This window comes from Apiospora marii (genome assembly GCF_038362585.1).
Source record: "Apiospora marii strain CBS 49790 chromosome Unknown utg000002l_segment0_segment0, whole genome shotgun sequence".
Classification (NCBI taxonomy): domain Eukaryota; kingdom Fungi; phylum Ascomycota; class Sordariomycetes; order Amphisphaeriales; family Apiosporaceae; genus Apiospora; species Apiospora marii.
In genome coordinates this window covers 2093530-2112801 of record NW_027117373.1, presented here as the reverse complement: position 1 = coordinate 2112801, position 19272 = coordinate 2093530, and the positions used below count along the sequence as shown (strand labels likewise).

At 54.3% G+C, this 19272-nt stretch overlaps 5 protein-coding genes across 5 annotated transcripts; 2 read left to right on the top strand and 3 right to left on the bottom strand.

Annotated features, from left to right (window-relative positions):
- Positions 1–1318: 1318 nt before the first annotated feature.
- On the bottom strand, positions 1319–3334 carry PG985_002337 (ferric reductase transmembrane component 5; the record flags this gene model as incomplete). The annotated part of the gene is made up of 4 exons (XM_066822106.1): positions 1319–1833; positions 1938–2815; positions 2879–3031; positions 3099–3334. 4 exons carry the CDS (start codon positions 3332–3334, stop codon positions 1319–1321), a joined length of 1782 nt encoding a protein of 593 aa, XP_066689538.1.
- A 4051-nt stretch (positions 3335–7385) lies between these two features.
- PG985_002336 (uncharacterized protein) lies at positions 7386–10124 on the bottom strand (the record flags this gene model as incomplete). The annotated part of the gene is made up of 1 exon (XM_066822105.1): positions 7386–10124. One exon carries the CDS (start codon positions 10122–10124, stop codon positions 7386–7388), a length of 2739 nt encoding a protein of 912 aa, XP_066689537.1.
- A 985-nt stretch (positions 10125–11109) lies between these two features.
- On the top strand, positions 11110–13150 carry PG985_002335 (uncharacterized protein; the record flags this gene model as incomplete). Its single annotated transcript, XM_066822104.1, has 5 exons — positions 11110–11535; positions 11558–11908; positions 12263–12302; positions 12483–12795; positions 12868–13150. 5 exons carry the CDS (start codon positions 11110–11112, stop codon positions 13148–13150), a joined length of 1413 nt encoding a protein of 470 aa, XP_066689536.1.
- A 908-nt stretch (positions 13151–14058) lies between these two features.
- On the top strand, positions 14059–15435 carry PG985_002334 (uncharacterized protein; the record flags this gene model as incomplete). The annotated part of the gene is made up of 4 exons (XM_066822103.1): positions 14059–14281; positions 14625–14859; positions 14935–15000; positions 15048–15435. The coding sequence occupies 4 exons, from the start codon at positions 14059–14061 to the stop codon at positions 15433–15435; spliced, it is 912 nt and encodes a 303-aa protein (XP_066689535.1).
- Positions 15436–16752: 1317 nt separating this feature from the next.
- Positions 16753–17438, bottom strand: PG985_002333 (NADH-ubiquinone oxidoreductase 19.3 kDa subunit; the record flags this gene model as incomplete). The annotated part of the gene is made up of 2 exons (XM_066822102.1): positions 16753–17203; positions 17266–17438. Coding segments are annotated over 2 exons (624 nt in total), but the record flags the coding sequence as incomplete, so codon positions are not given.
- Between the last annotated feature and the right edge of the window lie 1834 nt (positions 17439–19272).

Sequence of the window (19272 nt, the reverse complement as noted above, 5' to 3'; positions counted from 1 at the left end):
ACAGCCGCAAGCACCAGCACGGATGACGCCGAGACAGCACACCGCTCGCCCGCGGCTTTCCCCAGAATCCACTTGACCGGGTCACCGTCAGGGGGGCAGAGAAACAGGGGGTAACCTAGTGAAGCAAGCCCAGACTGCCGCGAGGAGCGACGAGAAAGGGGTGCAAAAATAAAAAACACGAGGTACTTACTCCAACTTTTGGGAACTTCGTCCCCTTGAAAGGAATCGGCAGGACGGCCCGGCAAACTGGAACATGACTCGGTTAGGTACCTACCTCCAACGATACCCCAGACATGTATGTATGTACTGTACTTGCCGTTTGGACGGGCACAAGCGAGGAATGGGGGGAAATGCGGGGGTGGGGTCGATGATCAATGTACATAACTCGAGGAGCTATGGACAACAAAAGCCCACAGCACACGCCCACGGACGCACACGCACACATACATTGTACCTCATACTGCCATTGATATATGTCTGAGCGCACGCCGGAAGAAGCCCCCGTCCTCCTCCCTCCTTCCCCCTGCCTATAAATGTCTTGCTGCATCGAGGCTCCCTGTTTGTTGCGTCGTGAAGTGAGATGGAGGGGGCGGATGGGTCGTGGGTGGTGCATCGATGGTTCTTTGCCTATCTCTGTGCTACTGTGGCTCTCTCAGCTCAATAGACTAACAAGATGGGGCGGGAGGGAAGTAGTGCCTTGCATGTTTTCTGCTGCTGCTGATTGCAGCAGCACCCACACTCGCCTCCGCCCGATTGCATTGATACACGGACGTCGGCCGGGTTTGGGTAACACGGAGAAACATCATCAGTGACTGATCTATCACTTGCGCCCGCGTCGGGTAGTGTTCAATGAACTTCAATTACGGCTGGGCGATTGTGGCTGTCGTCACCCCAGTCATGCCTCCAGCTGGGCAACTCGGTCGCCAATCTTCAACTGGCAAGAAGTCATACCTACGAAATCGTTCATTTGACGTCAGTTCTCGATGGCACATTGCAAATACCATAACTAGTGATGGGATATTTGATAGTGGGATTCCGGCTGGCATTGAGATGGCGGGCTAGTCATCTAACAATACTTAGTAAGTGTAGAGAGAACGACAACTAGCCGGCCCCCAAGCCCCGTCCCTCCATGCCTAGGCAGTTCTTGCCGCCTGTTTCCAATTCTAACCCCCAAGTGAAATCGCCCCCTAGAATCAACGTAAGAGAAGTCCTGCCATGCTTAATTCTCGTGACCACTTGTCATCGTCATCCAACGTGTTGCAAAGTTTTCGCCCTTTCAGTCATCATCATGATCATCTCGTCGCCAGGAATGAATCAATCACCATCCGAATTGCTCGCAATGTAGCTCCACGGCGGGTCCATCCACGGCGATGCACTCGGCCGTGGTGTTGCGCACCACCTTCATGAGCTTGTCGGGCCCGCACGCACAGACAAGGACGCGCTGATCGCGGCCAACCGAGGCAATGGAGGCGCGGAGGAGGGCGGCAATGTCCGGGCGGCCCTGCTCGACGGGCACGTCATGAACGGACACGTTGGTGCCGGTGCGACATACCACGCTGCGGACCCTGCCTGCCTCAGCTGTTCTTCCCTTTTCGGGGTCCGAGCCGTCGAAGGCCGACAGACTGCTGCTGTTGGTGCGGTTGCGGTTCACGCTCAACTCGGCCGAGTCCTTCTCGCCCGAGCCGTCCGACGTCTTTGTCTCGGTCTTCCCAAGGGACAGTTCCTCGACGGCCACGGCCGAGGTGTCGGTACTACTCGACACCTCCCTGGTGGCGTGGATCTTGAGGGCTACTCTCGGGGCGTGGGCGTGGCTTCGGATGGCGTTCAAGTGGTCTGCGAACCAGGATAGATTATCTGCAACATGGTTGGATTCAAGGTCAGCATGTTGTTCACCAAAACGCTTTGGAAATTCATGATTGCTCTAACGGATCGCGCACCTCTGCTTCTGACAGCCCAAATGAACTCAATAGAGGACTTAGTGTTTTCCGTCATTTTCTGGAGCATGTTGGAAGCCATTCCGAAAGTAAAGGTCGCGCCCGACCCGCCGGCTACACAGATGACCTTGTCGAAGAGGATCGGGTCGGGGAAAGTGCCATACGGACCCTCGAGGGAGACCTTGAGGGTGGCACCAGGGTTCTTGGTGGCGTACTTGTGAAGGCTTCTGGTAAAGCCATTGTACGAGTTCACGATCAATTCGGTGGGCGAGGTCGCCACGATCGTGAACGGGTGGGTTTCGAACAGACGGACGCGGGGCAGCCACACAAAGCAGTGAGTACCAGGCACGGCACGATGAAGCGGCTTCTTGAGCAGGATCTGCGTGCCTCCTTGGGGGAGAGGATGAAGCGTCGCCTCGTTGTTGACGCTGTTGTATATGAGTCGGCCCATGCGGATGAGTCGATCGGCAACCCATAGGCCAGCGGCCAGGCAGGCGATTATGGCAATCTTCTCCTTGTTTACTTCAGGCCGGTGTAGCCCTAGGGTGATGAGCATCACTGTGAAGAGAACGATGTGGACGACGTAGAAGAGCTCGTAGTTGAAGCGGCGCAGAATGAACGCTTCAACGGCCGCGGCGAGCATGGCAAACCCCAGGACTATGCCTGCCGTGACGAGCTCCTCATGCATGACCTCCCATCTGGACTTTTGAATGAAATATCCGCTGAAGATGGCTGCATGAAGGATCATGTACACGGCGGTGCAATACCCAGCTACCTGGTGGAGCGGATTCAGCCTCTCATACGAATACGACGTCAGGATGGCCAGAGGCGTGTTCTTGAGGGCGAGGAAGACCACCAGGGCGAAGTTTGCAGATGCCATCCTGCGGGTTCAGTTGGCGTTAGCAGGATTTGAGACAGGTTGCTGTGGGAAAGGCGAGACTTACCAGCCAAACCTGGAAGCGAAGTTGGTAGGCATGCTCCAATCGAAGCCAGTGAAGGAGAAAATGATGTTGGTGGCGAAAAAGATGGTCAGCAGCATCGCATGGCCAACTGATGAGAACCCGGGTATCTTCCGAAGAAGCACGCGCCTAGAATATCTGATGATGTCGGTCAGTGTTATGGACAAATTGCAGGAGGTAAGTTTGAAATACACAGAAGACTCACCTTGACAAGGCCACAAATGGCGAGAGGAAGGGCGATGAAATACGGTGTCTGGTGACCAGCCATCGTGTCCAGTGGCTGAGGATGAAAACGCCAATGAGTCCCGAGAGTGCTGCAGCATAGTATTTTGTCGTTTGCTCGTTATCATGCTGTCTCTCGGCAAACATAAGTGCTTTGTCGCTGCTGTATCGAGCCATTATGCTCCCGTGTGAGGAATCTGTGACAGAGTGGAACTTCATGGTTGCTGTGGATTGTAGTTTGGTCCAAGGTGAGGAAGGTATCGAAGAAGAAGGGAAGGTGCGGGTCCAAAATCGATCTCTGCTCCCAGATCGTGTACGTCGTTGGGGGAAGTTGCGATGAACTTTACTTCTATTTCAAGTCCTCCTTGGTAGCGACCAAAGTCGGAGTAAGTCCGATCTCCGTCCTGTGATATCTTGAATACACGTCACGTTTCACCGTGACTGCTGCTTTATTATCGTTGACTGGGATTTGACTGGTCGGTGGCAGCGCGAGAGATCCTGGGGGATTTTTTCTTTCATGGGCGGTGACGGCTGTACCTGGAGAGCACAGTCCAACGTTCGCTCTTTTACTCGACGTGCTTCAAGCCTCCGAGTTGTTATCCAGTATGACAAGATGACGTTGGTGTATGTTGACTGGTCACTCCCTTTGGCTGCAGCTTCCGAGGAAGCGAGGACTTGAAACTGGGGGGCGTTGGCTTCTACATAAAGTGCCACGACTCTCATCGACTCTGTACCATCGACGGCAGGTTTGTGAGATGCTCACTCCCGAGATGTACCTCTATATTCTGGTGGCGTTCCCTTGGCGGGTTTATATGAACATCCGCCGCGTAGGTCGGCATATCAAGTCACATAGCGCAAACCCCTGCCCAGTCCCAGCGAGACCCGAGGATGGGGACAAGATACTGGGTCCAACCTACCTCGCGCGTTCAGTTGATTGCTGGTCCATATCATGAAGAGCGCTATCAGCCACGTCGGTTCTTCGGAGAGACCCAGAACTCGTCCAGACTCCCGTGCTGATCACCCCCGGCACATGGTGGGAGTCGGATCAAGGCTGAGGAGGTCAAGGGTGACTGACAGCAACTCCCGTTCCCCATACGACATACCTGAAATAGGATGGTCAGCCGAGTGGGTCGACAGCACATGTACGTACACAGGTTCTCATCGAGAATATATTGCCTGTGCAGGCTGCGTCAGGGATTCCCCGGAGTTTCCAAGGTCGGAGTTACTTTGTCATTCTTGACAAACAAGCACTGTGACGCGAGTAGATTGTGACCCAAACAAGGGCAGGCTGTGGTACGACACGATGACCAAGCGATGCGGTCGATGGGATCAATGGCAGTTCGCATTAAAGATTGATCCGTGGGTGATCAACGTGGGAGGGCGGACCCAAAACGACCTTGACAGCGTTGCCATCAATCTGGATAAAACCAGGGTAAATCCCCAGACACACGATTAGTAGGCACCCCATGTCTACTCCCGGGCGTCGAGCGATAATAGAATGCGGGGAGGAACGCGGAAACCCCTAGAGAAGCATGACATTATGTCAAGTGACGAGACCGAGTAAATTGACTGCGCGTGGCCTTTCTCGGCTCTGCTCAGCGCAATGCAGCCAGGCTTAGCGACCCTGGGGTTTTTACTACCAACCTTACGATACTGAAACGGCACAGTCGAATTTCAGCACGCCGTGTCGATAGACGAGAGGGTGTGTCGAAGGCTGCTTCCAGGGCGGCGACTCTGGGAGTCCAGACCAGGACGATGGCAGTGGGGGTCTGGCATGTGTGCATGCGATGGATGGCATTCTCTCCTTCCCTCCTGGCTGCCGTGTAACCTGCTTGATGCTGCAAAACGTAACATACGCCTCCGCGAGAGCCCAAAAGGCAGCTTCTTGATTGACCAATCCAAGGTGTGCTCTTATTTGCTTATTTTACTTCTTTTCGTAATCGATGGCGTGCGTTGTGCCTTCATACGACACCCTGGCAGCCCGCGTCGTCGATGAGACTGGACGGGGATGAGATTCGGTGTTTTGGCCTAAAAGTGCCTTAAACGAAGAGGTCAAGGCAGAATATCGCGATGCAGAGCAAGACGCGATAGTCAGGTAGCAGTCAAAACGAAGCTTGATGGAAGCATGATCTTGCAGGTCGGGCCTTCCTTTTTTCAGATTCGCTTATATTCAAAGTGTGTTGCTGCTAGATACCCCATTTGACTGCCAAGCTGGGGAAGCAATTCAATCATGGGGGTTGCTTCGATGACACTTCAGTGCTTGATTGGTTGCGCTGGGTTGGGCTTTCCTTTTGCGTGTCATCGCACCCGGCGCCTTGGACCAGCGTATTCGGTCTGCGAGACTTCCAACATGTTCATCCATATCCTTCTGCAAAAGACAGAATGAAGGACTTGAACACCACCACGTGCTAGTCAAATGAAAAATTTCCGAATGCCTTACCTACATACTGATTGACCTGTGTTGCGTACTGCCCTTCTTCCATCATGCAGCATGCCAATGTGAACCGGGGCTGTAGCTTCGATGCGACACTCGACTTCTCCCGTGCCGCCGCGTGCGTCGTTGCCTGCCTCGACCGGGGTCTTCCATACCACCTCGCAATCTACCTTTCGCCTATGCAGATATCGGCATAGAGGCCAAACCGAAGGATCCAGCCACACACCTGCTTGCGGCTGCTTATCAGATATGCCCTATAGGTTTGGGCATAGTCAATCCCATCAAGATAATGGCCTACACGGAGAGACCCGAGACCCTTTTTGGGGAAGTCCGTCCGTCTCCCGCTTACTATAGCATTGGTCATCGTCGCCCGTCAGGGCCACCAATCAGCACGGGAATCGAGGAGCGCCCCGGGCGTTTCGGGGTGGTGGTACATATCCAGGAACCCTCAGCTCCCCCTTTCTGTGCTACTCACGCCCGAGGCATTCGGCGTCGGTGGCCCGCCCGCCCTTGCCTTAGCCTCAACGCCGCCGCCATCCTCCTTCCCCCCTTCCGATTCGTGACAGCCAAGTAGTAAGACGTCTTGCCACGGCGTGGTACTTTAAACCCACTTCGATGGCGTGTTCATAGCACAAGGTGGAAGAGACATTATTGGTTTGGGAAACGTCGCAGACGATCCGATGTCCTGTAGGACCGATTCCTGGCTTTCTTCAAGATCCCTATCTCGGGATGACGATGCAATCAGCGATCCTTCATGAACTCCGACCCCAAGCCACAGCAGGAATGTATTCAGCGGTGAGGGTTTTGGGCAAGGACCGGCCCCGAGTCTTCAGGCAAAAATGGTACTTCGTGGTCTTGTGACCCCTCGCACGTTTATCGTCCAGCTCGCTGCTTTCTTAGTGGCATACCGGACAGAGTGTCGGCGATATTCAGTTCTGTCGGGGGCCTCAATTCCCTCATTCCATCGCATTGCGGACCGGCTGCTTACCCCGTGATGCAAATCATTCTCTGGCCCCAGAAACCGCGCCTTTTCGGTCCGATTTCTCCCCACAGATCTGCAGTGCCATCGATCGAAGCCCGCTCCGATCTGAGCGGGCGGAGTTCGGGGCGGAGAAATACTATGTCGGGGCATTCATTAGGTCACAGGGGCCCGATGGCCTAAGCAAGCACATGATATGGTGTGTCAAGTGAGAACAAGATTGACGTAATTTATAACTCGGTTCCCTGAGCTGCTGCCTTCGAGTCGTACTCGAGAGGAAACACGTCAACAAAGTGGCTGAAACAGCTGGAATCGTGATGGTAGGTCAATTGAAATGGGTAATGGGCTTTGAAGGAATCTATATTCCAGGTGGTGACTCTTGTTGGGAACATCTGTTAAGACCAAGGTAACGTCAAGGATGACGGGCGATCTACTGCAGTGCCACGTAGCCTGCTTGTTTCTCAGAGCATACTGGGTGCTGCTTGAGTGAACCTGGGCCTCTGTTTCTAGGTAATAAAAACCACAACAAAGAAGCTTATTCAAATCTCGAACGCGGAAGGCGAAGACCGTGCTACGTGGCCTAGTCATGAGCTTAATGGGGACAAATTGGGTAATGGGACGATGCTTGTTGATTATAATGTAACTAATATCTAGATAAAGGGAAATAAACACTGTAAACAAACAATGGACTACCAACAAAGAGTATCTAAAACAAGGTGAGTAAGGGGAGGGGGGAGGAGGGGAGGAGGGGAAAGGATGGCTAGGTTGGAACCGCCGTAACAGAACCAGACATCATCTTACGTGTGTGACAAACCCCTAATCCGGCGTTTGTCAACATCAGAACCAGCCGAGCCACTTTACTGTGGCGGTTGGGCCTCAGCGCGCTCCTGGGCGTCGCGCAGTTGCCGGCGCAGGGTGTCCACGCTCGCCCTCAAATTGGCGTTATCCTGCTGAATGCGAGTGAGCTCCCGCACGTTCTCGTCGTACCAGCCCGTGCCCGGATCTCGGTAGGCCAGCAGCATGCGTTGCGCTTCCGACTCGTGGAGCTGGCCCTCCACCCGCTCCACCTCGGTCCTTAACCGGACGGCTTCAGCCCGCAGCGCGGCCGGGTCTTGGGGCAGCTCGTTGGCGCCGAAGATGCCACCAGCGGCCCAAGGGCGGAAGCCGGCCGCCGCCGCCGTTCTGGTGGTAGGGCGCGTGGGGTTGGTTTGTTGGATCCTCCTCGCCGCGTCGTCGAGCCTTTGCTGCACCATGGCGATCTCCGTCTGGCGCTCGTGGTCCGTTACGTTCTGGGCCGTCAGGGCCTCGTTCAGCCGATGAATCTCCGCCTGGTCGTGGGCGCGCGCGTTGGTAGCGTCGTCCAGTCGGTGTTGCAGTTCATCGCGTGCCCGGTTCAGAGCAGCAACATCAGCTCCGCCTCCTCCTTCCTGTTCGGCTCGTTGCGCTTCAGTGGCGGCATTCAGTCGGGTCTGCAAATCATCGCGCTCTCGGGTCAAAGCGGCAACATTGTCCCGGGCGGCCTGTAACTCGGTCGTCAGTCTGCCGATTTCCGTCTGGCCCTCGCGCCGCGCGTTGTTGGCCTCGTCCAGTTCTGCTCGCAGGCGATCGCGCTCCTGGGCCAAGAGATCGGCATCACCATGCTGCTTGCCGTCCAGTTCACTGACCCTTTCGTTGCACTGGTTCAGCGACTTGCGAGTTTCGTCCAACTCTGTCCGCAGGGCAGCAAGATTCTTCTCGAGCTCCTGAACCCCAGCGACAGCAGTACCATTCTCTCCTTCCAGGACGCCGATCCTTGTATTTCTGGCCTCGAGCAACTGTTGAGCTTCATCCAGCTGCCCTTGCAAGGTGGCGATACTTTCCGGGGTCTCGTTGGCGGCCTCGAGCAATCGTTGAGCTTCGTCCAGCTGCCCTTGCAAAGTGGCAATCCTTTGCGTGGTCTCGTTGGCCCCCTGCTCCAGCTCACTGACCCGTGCTTGGCTTGCCTCGAGGTCTGTTTTGGCTTTATCAAGTGCCTTTTCCTGCTCGCCAATCCGGCTCCTGAGTGCGTTGTTGATGACGTCGGCTTTGGTCTCCTCCGGCGGTTGTCCCTCGGGGATACCCGCCTGTGGGGCAGCGGCCAACGTCTTCAAATGCTGGTTCTCCTCGAGCAGTGCCTCGTTGGATCTGTGGAGAGTCTCGAATTCTCTCTTAGACTGTTCCGCCGTTTCCAGGGCAGCTTGCTGGGCCTCTGTGGCGCTCGACAGCTGGCGTTCCAACTCTTCGACTCTCTGCTGTCGCTTCCTGTCAGAGGCCTGGATCTGGTCGAGCTCTCGTTCCAGCCTCGCGCGCTCGGCCGCCAGCTCTTCCTCCAGTTCTGTCACCCTGGCCCTGAGGGCCTCCACTTCTCGGCCATGGCTTGCAGCATTGTCGTCGCCGTTCTGGCGAAGTTGGCCGATCTCCTCTTGCAGCCGGCGCTTTTCGCCCTGGCATTTCTCTTGCTCGGCTTTTAGCTGTGCCTCCAGTTCGGACACCCTAGTCTCCAGCTGCGCCCGTTCCTGGCCGTGGCTCTCGGTCTCCTCGCTGTTCGTCTTACTGGAGTCAGCAAGTGCCTCCTCCAATTCCTTGATCAGGGGCGTGAGTTCTTGGTTCTCCCGCTTTAGGTGATCGAGCTCTCTTTTCCAGTTGGTCGCATCGGTTGTTTGTTGGCCCACGTCTTCTTCCAGGGTTGTGATTTGCCTTTGCAGCCTTTCGATAGTCCTCTCCAACTCGGCAACGTTGCTTTGATCCGCCGCAGGGCCCTCGGAGCCCGGCGACTTGAGCCGCGCTACCTCGGCTTTGAGGCGATTGACGTCCCCTTCGAGCCACAGCATCTTAGCTGCGTCCTTCACCCTGGCTTGTTCAAGCTCATCCTCTCGCCCTGATTTGTGCTTGCCCTGCGCTTCCTCGAGATCTCGATTGAGGTTAGCGATCAAACGATCCTTGCCGGCGACTGCTCGGGTGAGCTGAAAGACCTTGATACGGAACTCGTTGCTTTGCGGTTCGTAATCGAAAGGGCGTTTGACGGTGCCGCCCCCCTCCAGCTTCTGCACCTTGTCCTCCAACTGCTTGAGCTCCTTGATATAGTCAGCCTCGTAGTTGGCACGGTCACGGGCCATCTCGAGCTGCATCCGCTCGTAGTCGCGGGCGAGCCGGTTAAAGGCGCCGATGGGCACGGTGTCGGCCCCGGCGACCTCGGCCTTGTACGACTCCAGCCAGCCGGCGTTTCTCCGGAGGGTCCTCTCGATGATCTCCCTCTCCTCCCCGTTGACCTCGTGACCCCTCAGCCGGGTGAGCTCACGGACCTGGCGCTCCACTTGCTCCTCGATCGTGGGGCCCTGCTGGCCGGCCATATCCAGGACGTGCCGTGCGCCATTCTGGAACTTGAAGAACTCTCTGACGGCGGAGTCGTCCTTAGGGTCGAACCCGGGTTCGGGCCTGCTGAAATTGAAGGGCAGTGCGGTGCCGTCGGCTGCCTTGAGGGGTACTGGTTTTTTACGAAAGGCATTGGCATAAGCTTCTTGATGCGAAGCTGCTGGGTGCCCAGGACTGCCGGGTGCTTGACTCGACGAGCCAGCCATGTTGATACGGTGGTTCTGGGTAAGTGTACTTCAGCTGATTTGATCAGGTAAGATATTGCCAGCGATGACTGCCTATCTGCAGAGCTATGCGCATCTTCTGTTTGGGCTCAACAGACGGTTGGGAGCACAGTTTTTGTATATAATTGACTGCTCGGACTTCAAAGGGGGCTGTTATTTCCGAATACATTGTCCTCTTTTAGCTCACTGTGTTCAATTGTTTTGTTCAACAACAGAGTTTCGTGCTCCTTTCGAAGCACATCCTTTATCCCATTGAAGCTGTTGTTCTGGCGGCTTTGAGGGATCAAAATACATCTAAAGAGGAACCCACTGTCGGCATACTCTTTAGGTATGCGGTTTACAGAAGATTTTGATGGCGGCATTCGGCAGTGCAGCCGTCGATTATGTGCGGTTCACCGCATAAGGACATCGAGGGCATCGTGGGTCGCCAGCATGCAGACCGGGTGGGATTACTATGGGGAGGAAGACCCTTGTATTCCCAAGACTGCTTGCTACTCATGACCTTGCTATGCTACAGCCCCTGAGTAAGATGCTTCTCTCTCTGGGCATTACCAAAACGCCAAACATCGAGAGATACATCGTAGATCGTATACCTGTAATGGAGTCTCTAAGACGTTTGAAATGAGCATGATTGCCTATTTAAGTTTCGGGGTAGCTTACTGTGCGGGAGGGTATGGGGCTTTGGTTTCGACCATCAAAGCACAAAACCAGGCCAAAACTGAATTATAGCTCTATTTTCGATTTTCCTTTTCGTTTTACCAGGTCCATTGTCGTTCTTTCTTGCTTCGAAGTACCTGACAGACCGAGTAGAATGCCAGCCTGAAGTCCTGCAGGCCAATGGTGGCTGGGTCTATGACCTAGGGAGGGGCCACTGTTTGCGTAAGTGAACAGAATTTATTTAGGATGGTGGTGCTTCTCTTCATTCCTGACTTGCCCTTCTCTGATACCGCTGCCTGTTGTACCAAACATGGATTTCACCATGCAGGGCGTCCTCCGCCAAAGGCGCGCGTATCAATATCGTCTGGCTTATGCTTTCACATCTAAAGAGCGTTTCATCAGAATATTTATCCCAGTATTCATCGGCATCAACACTCTCGTTTACGGAGCCTGGCTTTACACCGATAACAAACCCAACTTCCCGCCACGTCATGGCCGCGGGTCCTCATCGTTATCATCCAGGGCGTCGAGGGTGATCCAGCTACTGACACGATGGCTGACCCCGGAGTTCATGCGAGACAACTTCGTGCTGTCGATCCGCAACCTCCGCGCCGGCCGCTGGTGGACGCTCTTGACCCACGCCATCAGCCACCGGGGCCTCTCGCACCTAGCGAGCAACATGGCGGCGTTCCATACCTTCGCGAGCATTGCGATGCGGCTCTGTGACCCGCTCAAAGTCGCCGTCGTGCTGTGCCTAGGGGTCGGCCGCAGCGGGCGGGCTGGCGCAGGTCCTCGACTGGCGCTACCGGCAAGGAGACGGCATGGTACTACGGCGGGGGAACTTGCAGATAATCAAGTCCCATCAAGGGCTGGGAGCGAGCGCCATCACGGCGGGGCTGGCCATGGCCGTCACGGTGCTGCGGCCGTCAATGCTCGTCAGTAGCCCGCTGCTCCCGTCCATGCCCATGCCGATGTGGGTGTTCGGTTTGTACTGGTTCCTGTACGACTGGTACGAACTCGGTACCGTACCGGAGGACGGTATGCTGGTGGGCCACGCGGGCCACTTGGGCGGAATGGTGTTCGGTGCCGTGTATGCTGGGCTGAAGTTGGTTAGTCTCACGGATATGTGACTACCGGCAATCCAATCTACACTTTACGTGTGATTTCGTCAATTGAAGATGCTTTACAGTGCAATGAAATCGTGGTAAAAAGAAGCCCGGGAGGCTCATTATTCACAAGTGAAACTGTCGCTGGCGATTGAATGTTGCAGGGACTGGGCTTTCAAAGCTACATGTTGGTAGGTATTGTGCAACGGTGTTTAGCTCCCGATGTATTCCCGGAGAATGACGAACATGAGGCCCAAGCAACCAACAAGGTCCTTCCGTTTATTAGTGACAGGCTTATGACAGTAAGCTCAATCCAACCACTGGCGAAACCGCAGAGAAACGGACTGCAATACGCAGTCCCTCGCCGAGACCATGGGTGATCGTACGCCACTTTTAGGTGAGTTATCTGCTTTCATTATCCGTACCCGATTATATCGTCGCATCGAGAATGCAAAAGTCGACAGCCGTCGTGTCACGCGCGGGTTGGTCCGAGTATGCAGGCTTCAGTTGCCGCCTCTCCTGGAATGTTTTTGCGCGCAAGGAAGCACTTATGCAGCCGCACAGCTAACCGAGACAGTCCGATTCCCCGAGAGCGGAAGCCTCGTCAATGGATTCACGTATGATTGGAGGACAACCTACCGCAAGGCGCGCCGCGAAACCCGGCGCTTCCTCGCATCCAAGGCGAAGCACTGGGTCATCCTCGCCCTCGTGGCCCTCGACGTCGCAGGCATCCTGAGCGACATCTTCATCGCTCTTGTCACGTGCGAGCTCAAGATCGAGGATAGGCCATGGGTGCAGCCGACGCGGGCCGCGCTGACCACCTTCTCGCTGGTGATGAGCTGTCTGTTCCTGCTTGAGCTGCTGCTTTGTCTGTGGGCAGAAGGCATCCGGTAATACATGAGACGAAATCCCGCCCGACGGCGTTGGGAAGGAAGACGCTGACCACATTTATGTCTTTTCAGCTACCTCTCGAACTGGTTTCACTGCTTCGATGCATTCGTCATCGTCGGCAGTTTTGTGATTGACCTCCTCGAGCACGGCGTCGCGGAAGAGATCGCGTCGCTGATTGTCATCCTCCGCCTGTGGAGGTTCGTTAAGATTGCCAACGAGCTCAGTGTCGAGGCTTCGGAGCAGATCGAGGTGATCCAGCGGAGGGTCGAGGAGCTCGAGAAGGAAAACGCGGAGCTGCGGCGTCGGCTGGGCCAGGGCAGACCACAACAAGACGAAGAGGCGGCGCTGTCCTGACTCGGAGCGTGCATCCCGGACCAGTCGTTGGGGCTCCCTATTGTGCTGATGTATGCTCTAGAAGCCCGGTCGTGTTCCGGTCTGGCGATTTCCATGGCCCGGTGATCAACACCACCCCTCTTAAAGCGGATGGATGTGCATATTTGAAAACAACTAACGCGGTACCATCAGACCATCTTGCTGCAGTGGATTGATAGCCAACCATGGTCGGTGGTGATGCATGTCTAAGTAGTTTGTGTTACCGAGAAAATACATGAAACTTATTTTAACGCCAACATATGTTCAACACGAGCTTTTTCGGGGTCGTATAAGTACGCAGCATGCAGCGCTCGAGGCAATTGCGGTAGCGTTCTTTACCTCGCACCTTGAGTCAAAACCACTGCGAGTTCCAGCTGCACACTGGGCTAGGATATGGATATTGTACATCGATTGTACATAGATGGATCGCTATCTGGATCTGACCCAAGCTTGATTTTGGAGATCGCGTCCGCAACGAGTCCGCAAAAGTAGGAGCTCGGCTCACCCCATCGACTTCCTCCCGTCCAGTTCAGGTAGGACCGTAGGTAGGACCTTTGAAATGCTAAATTGGTGGCGGTACTAGGTTTCTGGCTATCGTATTTACCTAATAAAATCTAAGTCGAACGATACGGTAGCGGGCTTGCGGGCGTCAGAGAGCGAGGGTCGCATTCCTCTCTCCCCAACATGGCACTTTTTTTCGCTGCAGCTGCCCCAGTAACTGGCTCCCCTGTGTCCCCTGTCTAGCCTGGCACCTGGAGGTTGGGGGGACCTCTTGGCAGTGCCGCTGGGCTGGAAAGGGCAAGGCCGCCTCCAATAGACCAATCGCCCGAGTGAGAGCCCCGTCGAAAAAGCAACCCCTAAAATTAAACCCGGTGCAACTCATCTCCAACATGGCAACATCAGTTCAACAACACATCGAGTCCCACAAACTATCGTGCCTTTTTTCCCGTCATGTGGTCCAACAATGGACGCCGGGTCTGCTGTACCAGGCACGGCAACTCGACAACAAGATACGCAAACATCGGATTGAAAAGAAAGACATTTGGAGCAAGTCAACAAGTGTACGACGACGCCGGCGCATCAAGGCTCGCCAAAGGATTGCAGAGGGTGCATGTAAGTACGGGGGAGCTTAAGGTTTGACTTGGGTATGTCCAATCGACATGATCCCCCTGGACAGTATTTTGCTCAACGCGGTCCGGTCCACGAACATCGACGGTGCCTCAGTCTGGAAAACGGGTCGGTGCGAGTCCAGACGGGTCATAAGATGCTTCTAGGCGCGACCATATCTGGCCGCTCTCCCCCCTTTCCTTCTTGTCCTCGCCATCTTGTCTCCAGGAGATAACAGAAAACATATGTATATATATACGGAGCCTTTATTCGTTCGTTCGCTTTAGATCATTGCTGCATCCAATCTGACTGCTTGTTTATACCTATTATAATATCTGCCCATTCCCAGCGTCTTCGCTCGTTACACCCCCAGCCCTCATCAAGATGAAGTTCACCCTGCCCGCCGTCCTCCTGGCTGTCGCCGTCTCGGCCCAGTCCACCAGCGAAAGCGGCAGCAGCAGCAGCACCTGCGCTGCTGCCAACATCGTCGATGCCTGCCTCGACACCACCAACGGCTACCTTGCCCAATGCACAGACAATGCCGACTATCAGTGCAAGTGCGACAAGTATACTGCCATCATGACGTACGTTCTACCTGCTTACTCCCGGCTTTCCAAAGGCTACGTACGATAGAACCATACTAACAAGTGCCTCTCAAGCTGCTTCAACAACTGCCCGAACGACCCGCGTTCTTCTAGCTACGCCAACTCCAAGCAGCTCTACTGGTGAGTCCCTCTCTTTTTTCTCCGTATACCCTCTCTTTATACCAAAGCACTGAGCACACTCTGCCCTGCCCTGCCATATCCGCAACTCTCTCCATCTCTCTCTCTTCGTCAAACTTTTTTTTTTCTCCCGTGGGGATTGTGGAACCAGCAGCAACAACTAACAATACCTACCTCTTTTTTCAAAACATCAGCATGAACGCCTCTCTCTACTCCTCCCAAACGGCCCAGCCCACGACGACCGGCAGCGCGTCGGCCCCCGTCTCGGCCGCCGCCACCACCACCCCTGCCTCCGCCGGCGGCGACAAGGTCGGCGCCTCGAGCTCCGCGGCGACCGCCAAGTCGACGGACGCCGCCAAGAACGGCGCCACCGAGATGCTGGCCAATACGTCGGGTCTCATGCTGGCCGTGGCCGCCATCATTGCCGCCGTCCTGTAAGACAAACACAGACACACAAAAAGAAAACGAAGAACGAGAAGATCACGATAGTATGAAAAAAAAAGACGAAACCCATCATTCACTCGGGATTGTTGATGGTTATGGTAATGGTGTTGGTGGCGGTGGTGGTTGTTTGACGATCGAACGATTCATTATCTGTATATGAGCCTATGCGTTACGGTGTTTATTATTACCATTCTTATTGTGTATGGTATCGGCCTCTCATGCCTGGCGGATACACATACGACGGCGGCATTTACTGGGCGCCTTTTTGTGGTTTACGAAGTCCTTGCTCCTTACTATAGCGGTCAAGCAACCGGTGCTGGTTCTGCATTGGGCACTCGGACACAACATATAAGCCCGCCACTAATAAATAATCACAATCTTGCCGTGAAGCATTCCAATTTCCTTGGGAGTGATCGAAATTTCCTTGACAGCTGCAGTTATGGTACCTGAGCGGCTCTAAGCGACAAGATCTCGTAATGCTAGTAACCAGGCTTCCGACCAACATTTGCCCCTGCTGCAGACACAATCTAACATGGCTACCTTTCACTTTGAGAATATGATGAAGTACATCCGAAAATAGACAGGAAAACCCTTGGTTACTGTATTAAAATTGGCAATACTCGAGAGTCCGTCGGGCTGGTTCAGGAGTGCATACAGTTTGGTCAGCCGAGCCCAGAAATTATCGGGATGATAACTCTATACCGTCGACTTATTTCTGGGAACAGGGATTGTTTCAGGGTATCAGTGTAGTCGTGATAGATCCTTTGAATCCTTTCGTTACCCTGTTGGAGTAGGGTTCTTCCCGTTTTGTTAGACACCCGAAGAGTAGGTTGAGTTGAGCTAAACTTTCTTTATAAATGATCGGAAGAAAGCTGGAAGTACTTCATGTGGCTAAATCGAAAATGTGACGAGTATGCCGCTGTGCACTATGATTTGGTTGGTTCATGGGGTTGTCGTTGTCAGGACTTCAGCGCGCATTGAGGATATCTCTATATTTCTATCAGTCTCGCACGGCCACCCGCATTATATCAAGGTTGCATCCCCAAAACAAGCAACTGGCTGACAGTTCTGGAATGCCTAGATTTCTGTAGACCCAGCTTGCGTCTCGTGCCGAAAAGGGAAAACGCAGCAGTCACCACTTGCATATGCACATGAAACGACCTTGGGGCTTTTAACAGACTTTTTACTGTACAATCCCCACGCACGCGCGTACCGCCCCCCGAAGCTATGTACAATGTGCCCCCAGAACAAAAGAGAGTATGCGTAACGAGCCCAGTTGTACTCCGTTGGCCAAAAACACATGTCCGCTCTCTACTTTCGGTACCACATCCTTGTGATCTTGGTCTGTCGCATCTTGCGCTGGAGCTGGAAGATGCCGTACATGAGGGCCTCGCTGGTGGGCGGGCAGCCGGGAACGTAGACATCGACGGGAACGACACGGTCGCAGCCGCGGACGACGCTGTAGCTGTAGTGGTAGTAGCCGCCGCCGTTGGCGCAGCTGCCCATGCTGACAACCCAACGGGGCTCAGGCATTTGATCGTAGACCTGGCGCAAGGCCGGGGCCATCTTGTTGGTCAGGGTGCCGGCGACGATCATGACATCGGACTGACGGGGCGAGGCACGGAAAATGATTCCGAGACGATCCTGGTCGTATCGCGGCGTGGAAAGGTGCATCATTTCGACGGCGCAGCAGGCCAGACCGAAGGTCATGGGCCATAAAGAGGACTGGCGGGCCCAATTGGCGACTTGGTCGAGGGTGGTCCTGTGATTTTCCTCATGTCAACAACTGCGAGCCTTTCCTATTCCCTGTGAGTTTGTTCGTACAGTGCATATTGAATGACGCCCTTGGTGCCCTCCTGGCTCGGCAATGGCACCTCCCTTCGCTCCTTGTTCACCAGGCCGGTCGAGCCGTGAGCGGTCACGGCCGCGGCGGTCTTGTTGCTACTCGTCGATAAAGCGGCGACGGATCGCAGGGGAAATAGGTGGGTGGCGGGCTTCGCTGTGAATCGAATTGATAAGGTCAGCTTCCTCCTCGGAATGTCTCCCTCAGTATCGCGGGTGGGAAAGGGACGCACGCACCTCGCAAAGCCAGCGAAGCTGCCCTTTCTTGAAGACGCCAGCATCTTGGATTGACCTGGTTGATTGCCTCAAGAAAGTGATTGAAGATGGCGAGATCCTCAGGGAATTGATTGAGTGGAGATGGTTCGGTAGGAAAGAGTGCTTTCTTGAAAGCTCGCCCGGGCAGCCCACGCGAAACGCCTCTCTGAGATCCAATTGATTGACGTTGACGAAGAGCTGCTTTTTGCCGCTAATCGCTAAGCAGGAAATCCGGGCTTCCGATTGGCTCCAGCGCCACCCCGAGGAGATTTTCCCTTCCGAGCAGCCAAAGACCTTCAATGTTGTGCCGTGAAGCTTTGAACCTGGCTCGCTCGGCCTCCTTTATTGAGGTCATCCAATCCAACCAATTCATTAGGTATTCGATTGAGCAACCCCCGATGAAATCCGCGCCCAGAAGCGCCCGCATTTCCGCCCATGCCAATCATCATTAACCATTACACATCTGAAGCAGATTCATGTCATATACAAAAAAACAGTGGTATAACACAATTATTCGCCTTTCCTAATCAAACCATTGTGCCACCGCCGTAACATTGATTATTGCAACCTCTTTACTTTACAACATTGGATTGTGAAGGATCGTGCACCTAGACGCATTCAACAGTCACATTGATTGTGCACTGGATGATGCGGTCTGGGCCTTCGTGGGATCATATAAGGAGTTTTACTCATACTGTCTGTGTGAACCGCGCCTTACAAAAAGCAGAAGTGTCTGTTCTGGGCTCGTGGGCCAGCCACTGACAGGAATAGCCAATTGGATCTAGAACCACATGCAGTCATTGTGTCGAATGCTATGTGTTTGAGTAGAGAAACGTGGTCCATGAATCGAGTAGGGGCTCCATCTGTATCACTGTCACCAGATTGGTGATAGTCGCAATTGCAGCCTCGTCTAGTCGGGTATGCTATTTGAAGACGGCTCAGGTCTCCATCTCGGCGCCCCAAGCGCTGTCCCTTTCACACGCCGTCAAATTTGCCATCTGGCCAACTCATGCACGACTGTGTCCGTCAATCTGACAAGAGCCACTCTAGATCTGATACCCCACGATCCTCTGTGAGACGAGTTTTCCCGCCATCAAGAATGGCTGGCGAATGGGTTAAGGAAGTGGGATCCCCCACAGAACCGGTCATCGACCCACTATACAGGGTGTGGTATCCGGAGAACAAGTGTCGGGACTGTGTGCGACAATGGGTGTGCGCAGACGGTTACATGCAGTATCAATATATTGTGTGCTCTTACCTGCACATAATCAGTCATGCGCGTTTCGGAAGATACGGGTCATCCGTTCGGATTTGGTTTTGTTACGTACGCCGTATGCACTTTCTCTCTTGCTCTCTCGCTCTTGGTCTGCCACTTTCTGCTCTCAATGTTACTAAGGACTGAGATCCCGGTAGAAATCACACCTAGCCGTAGTAATAGGTATGTATATGGCCAGGGACTCCCCAGGAAAGGAAAAGAGAGAACGGGAGCTCATTTGGTCATTAGCGACATCCGGGGCGAATGATGGGCAGAGTCGGAAGTGGACCTCATGGCCTACCTGCCACTTACCAGTACGTTAGCAGCTGGGCAATGAAACACAACATTCAGTACGGTAGCAGTACACACACAGACATGCACACCCCCAATCTTAGACTCGTTCTTGATATGACATAGCGCCGCAATCATCTCAACACCATTGATTCGACGCATTGCCTACCTATTCGCTGGCCTGGGTA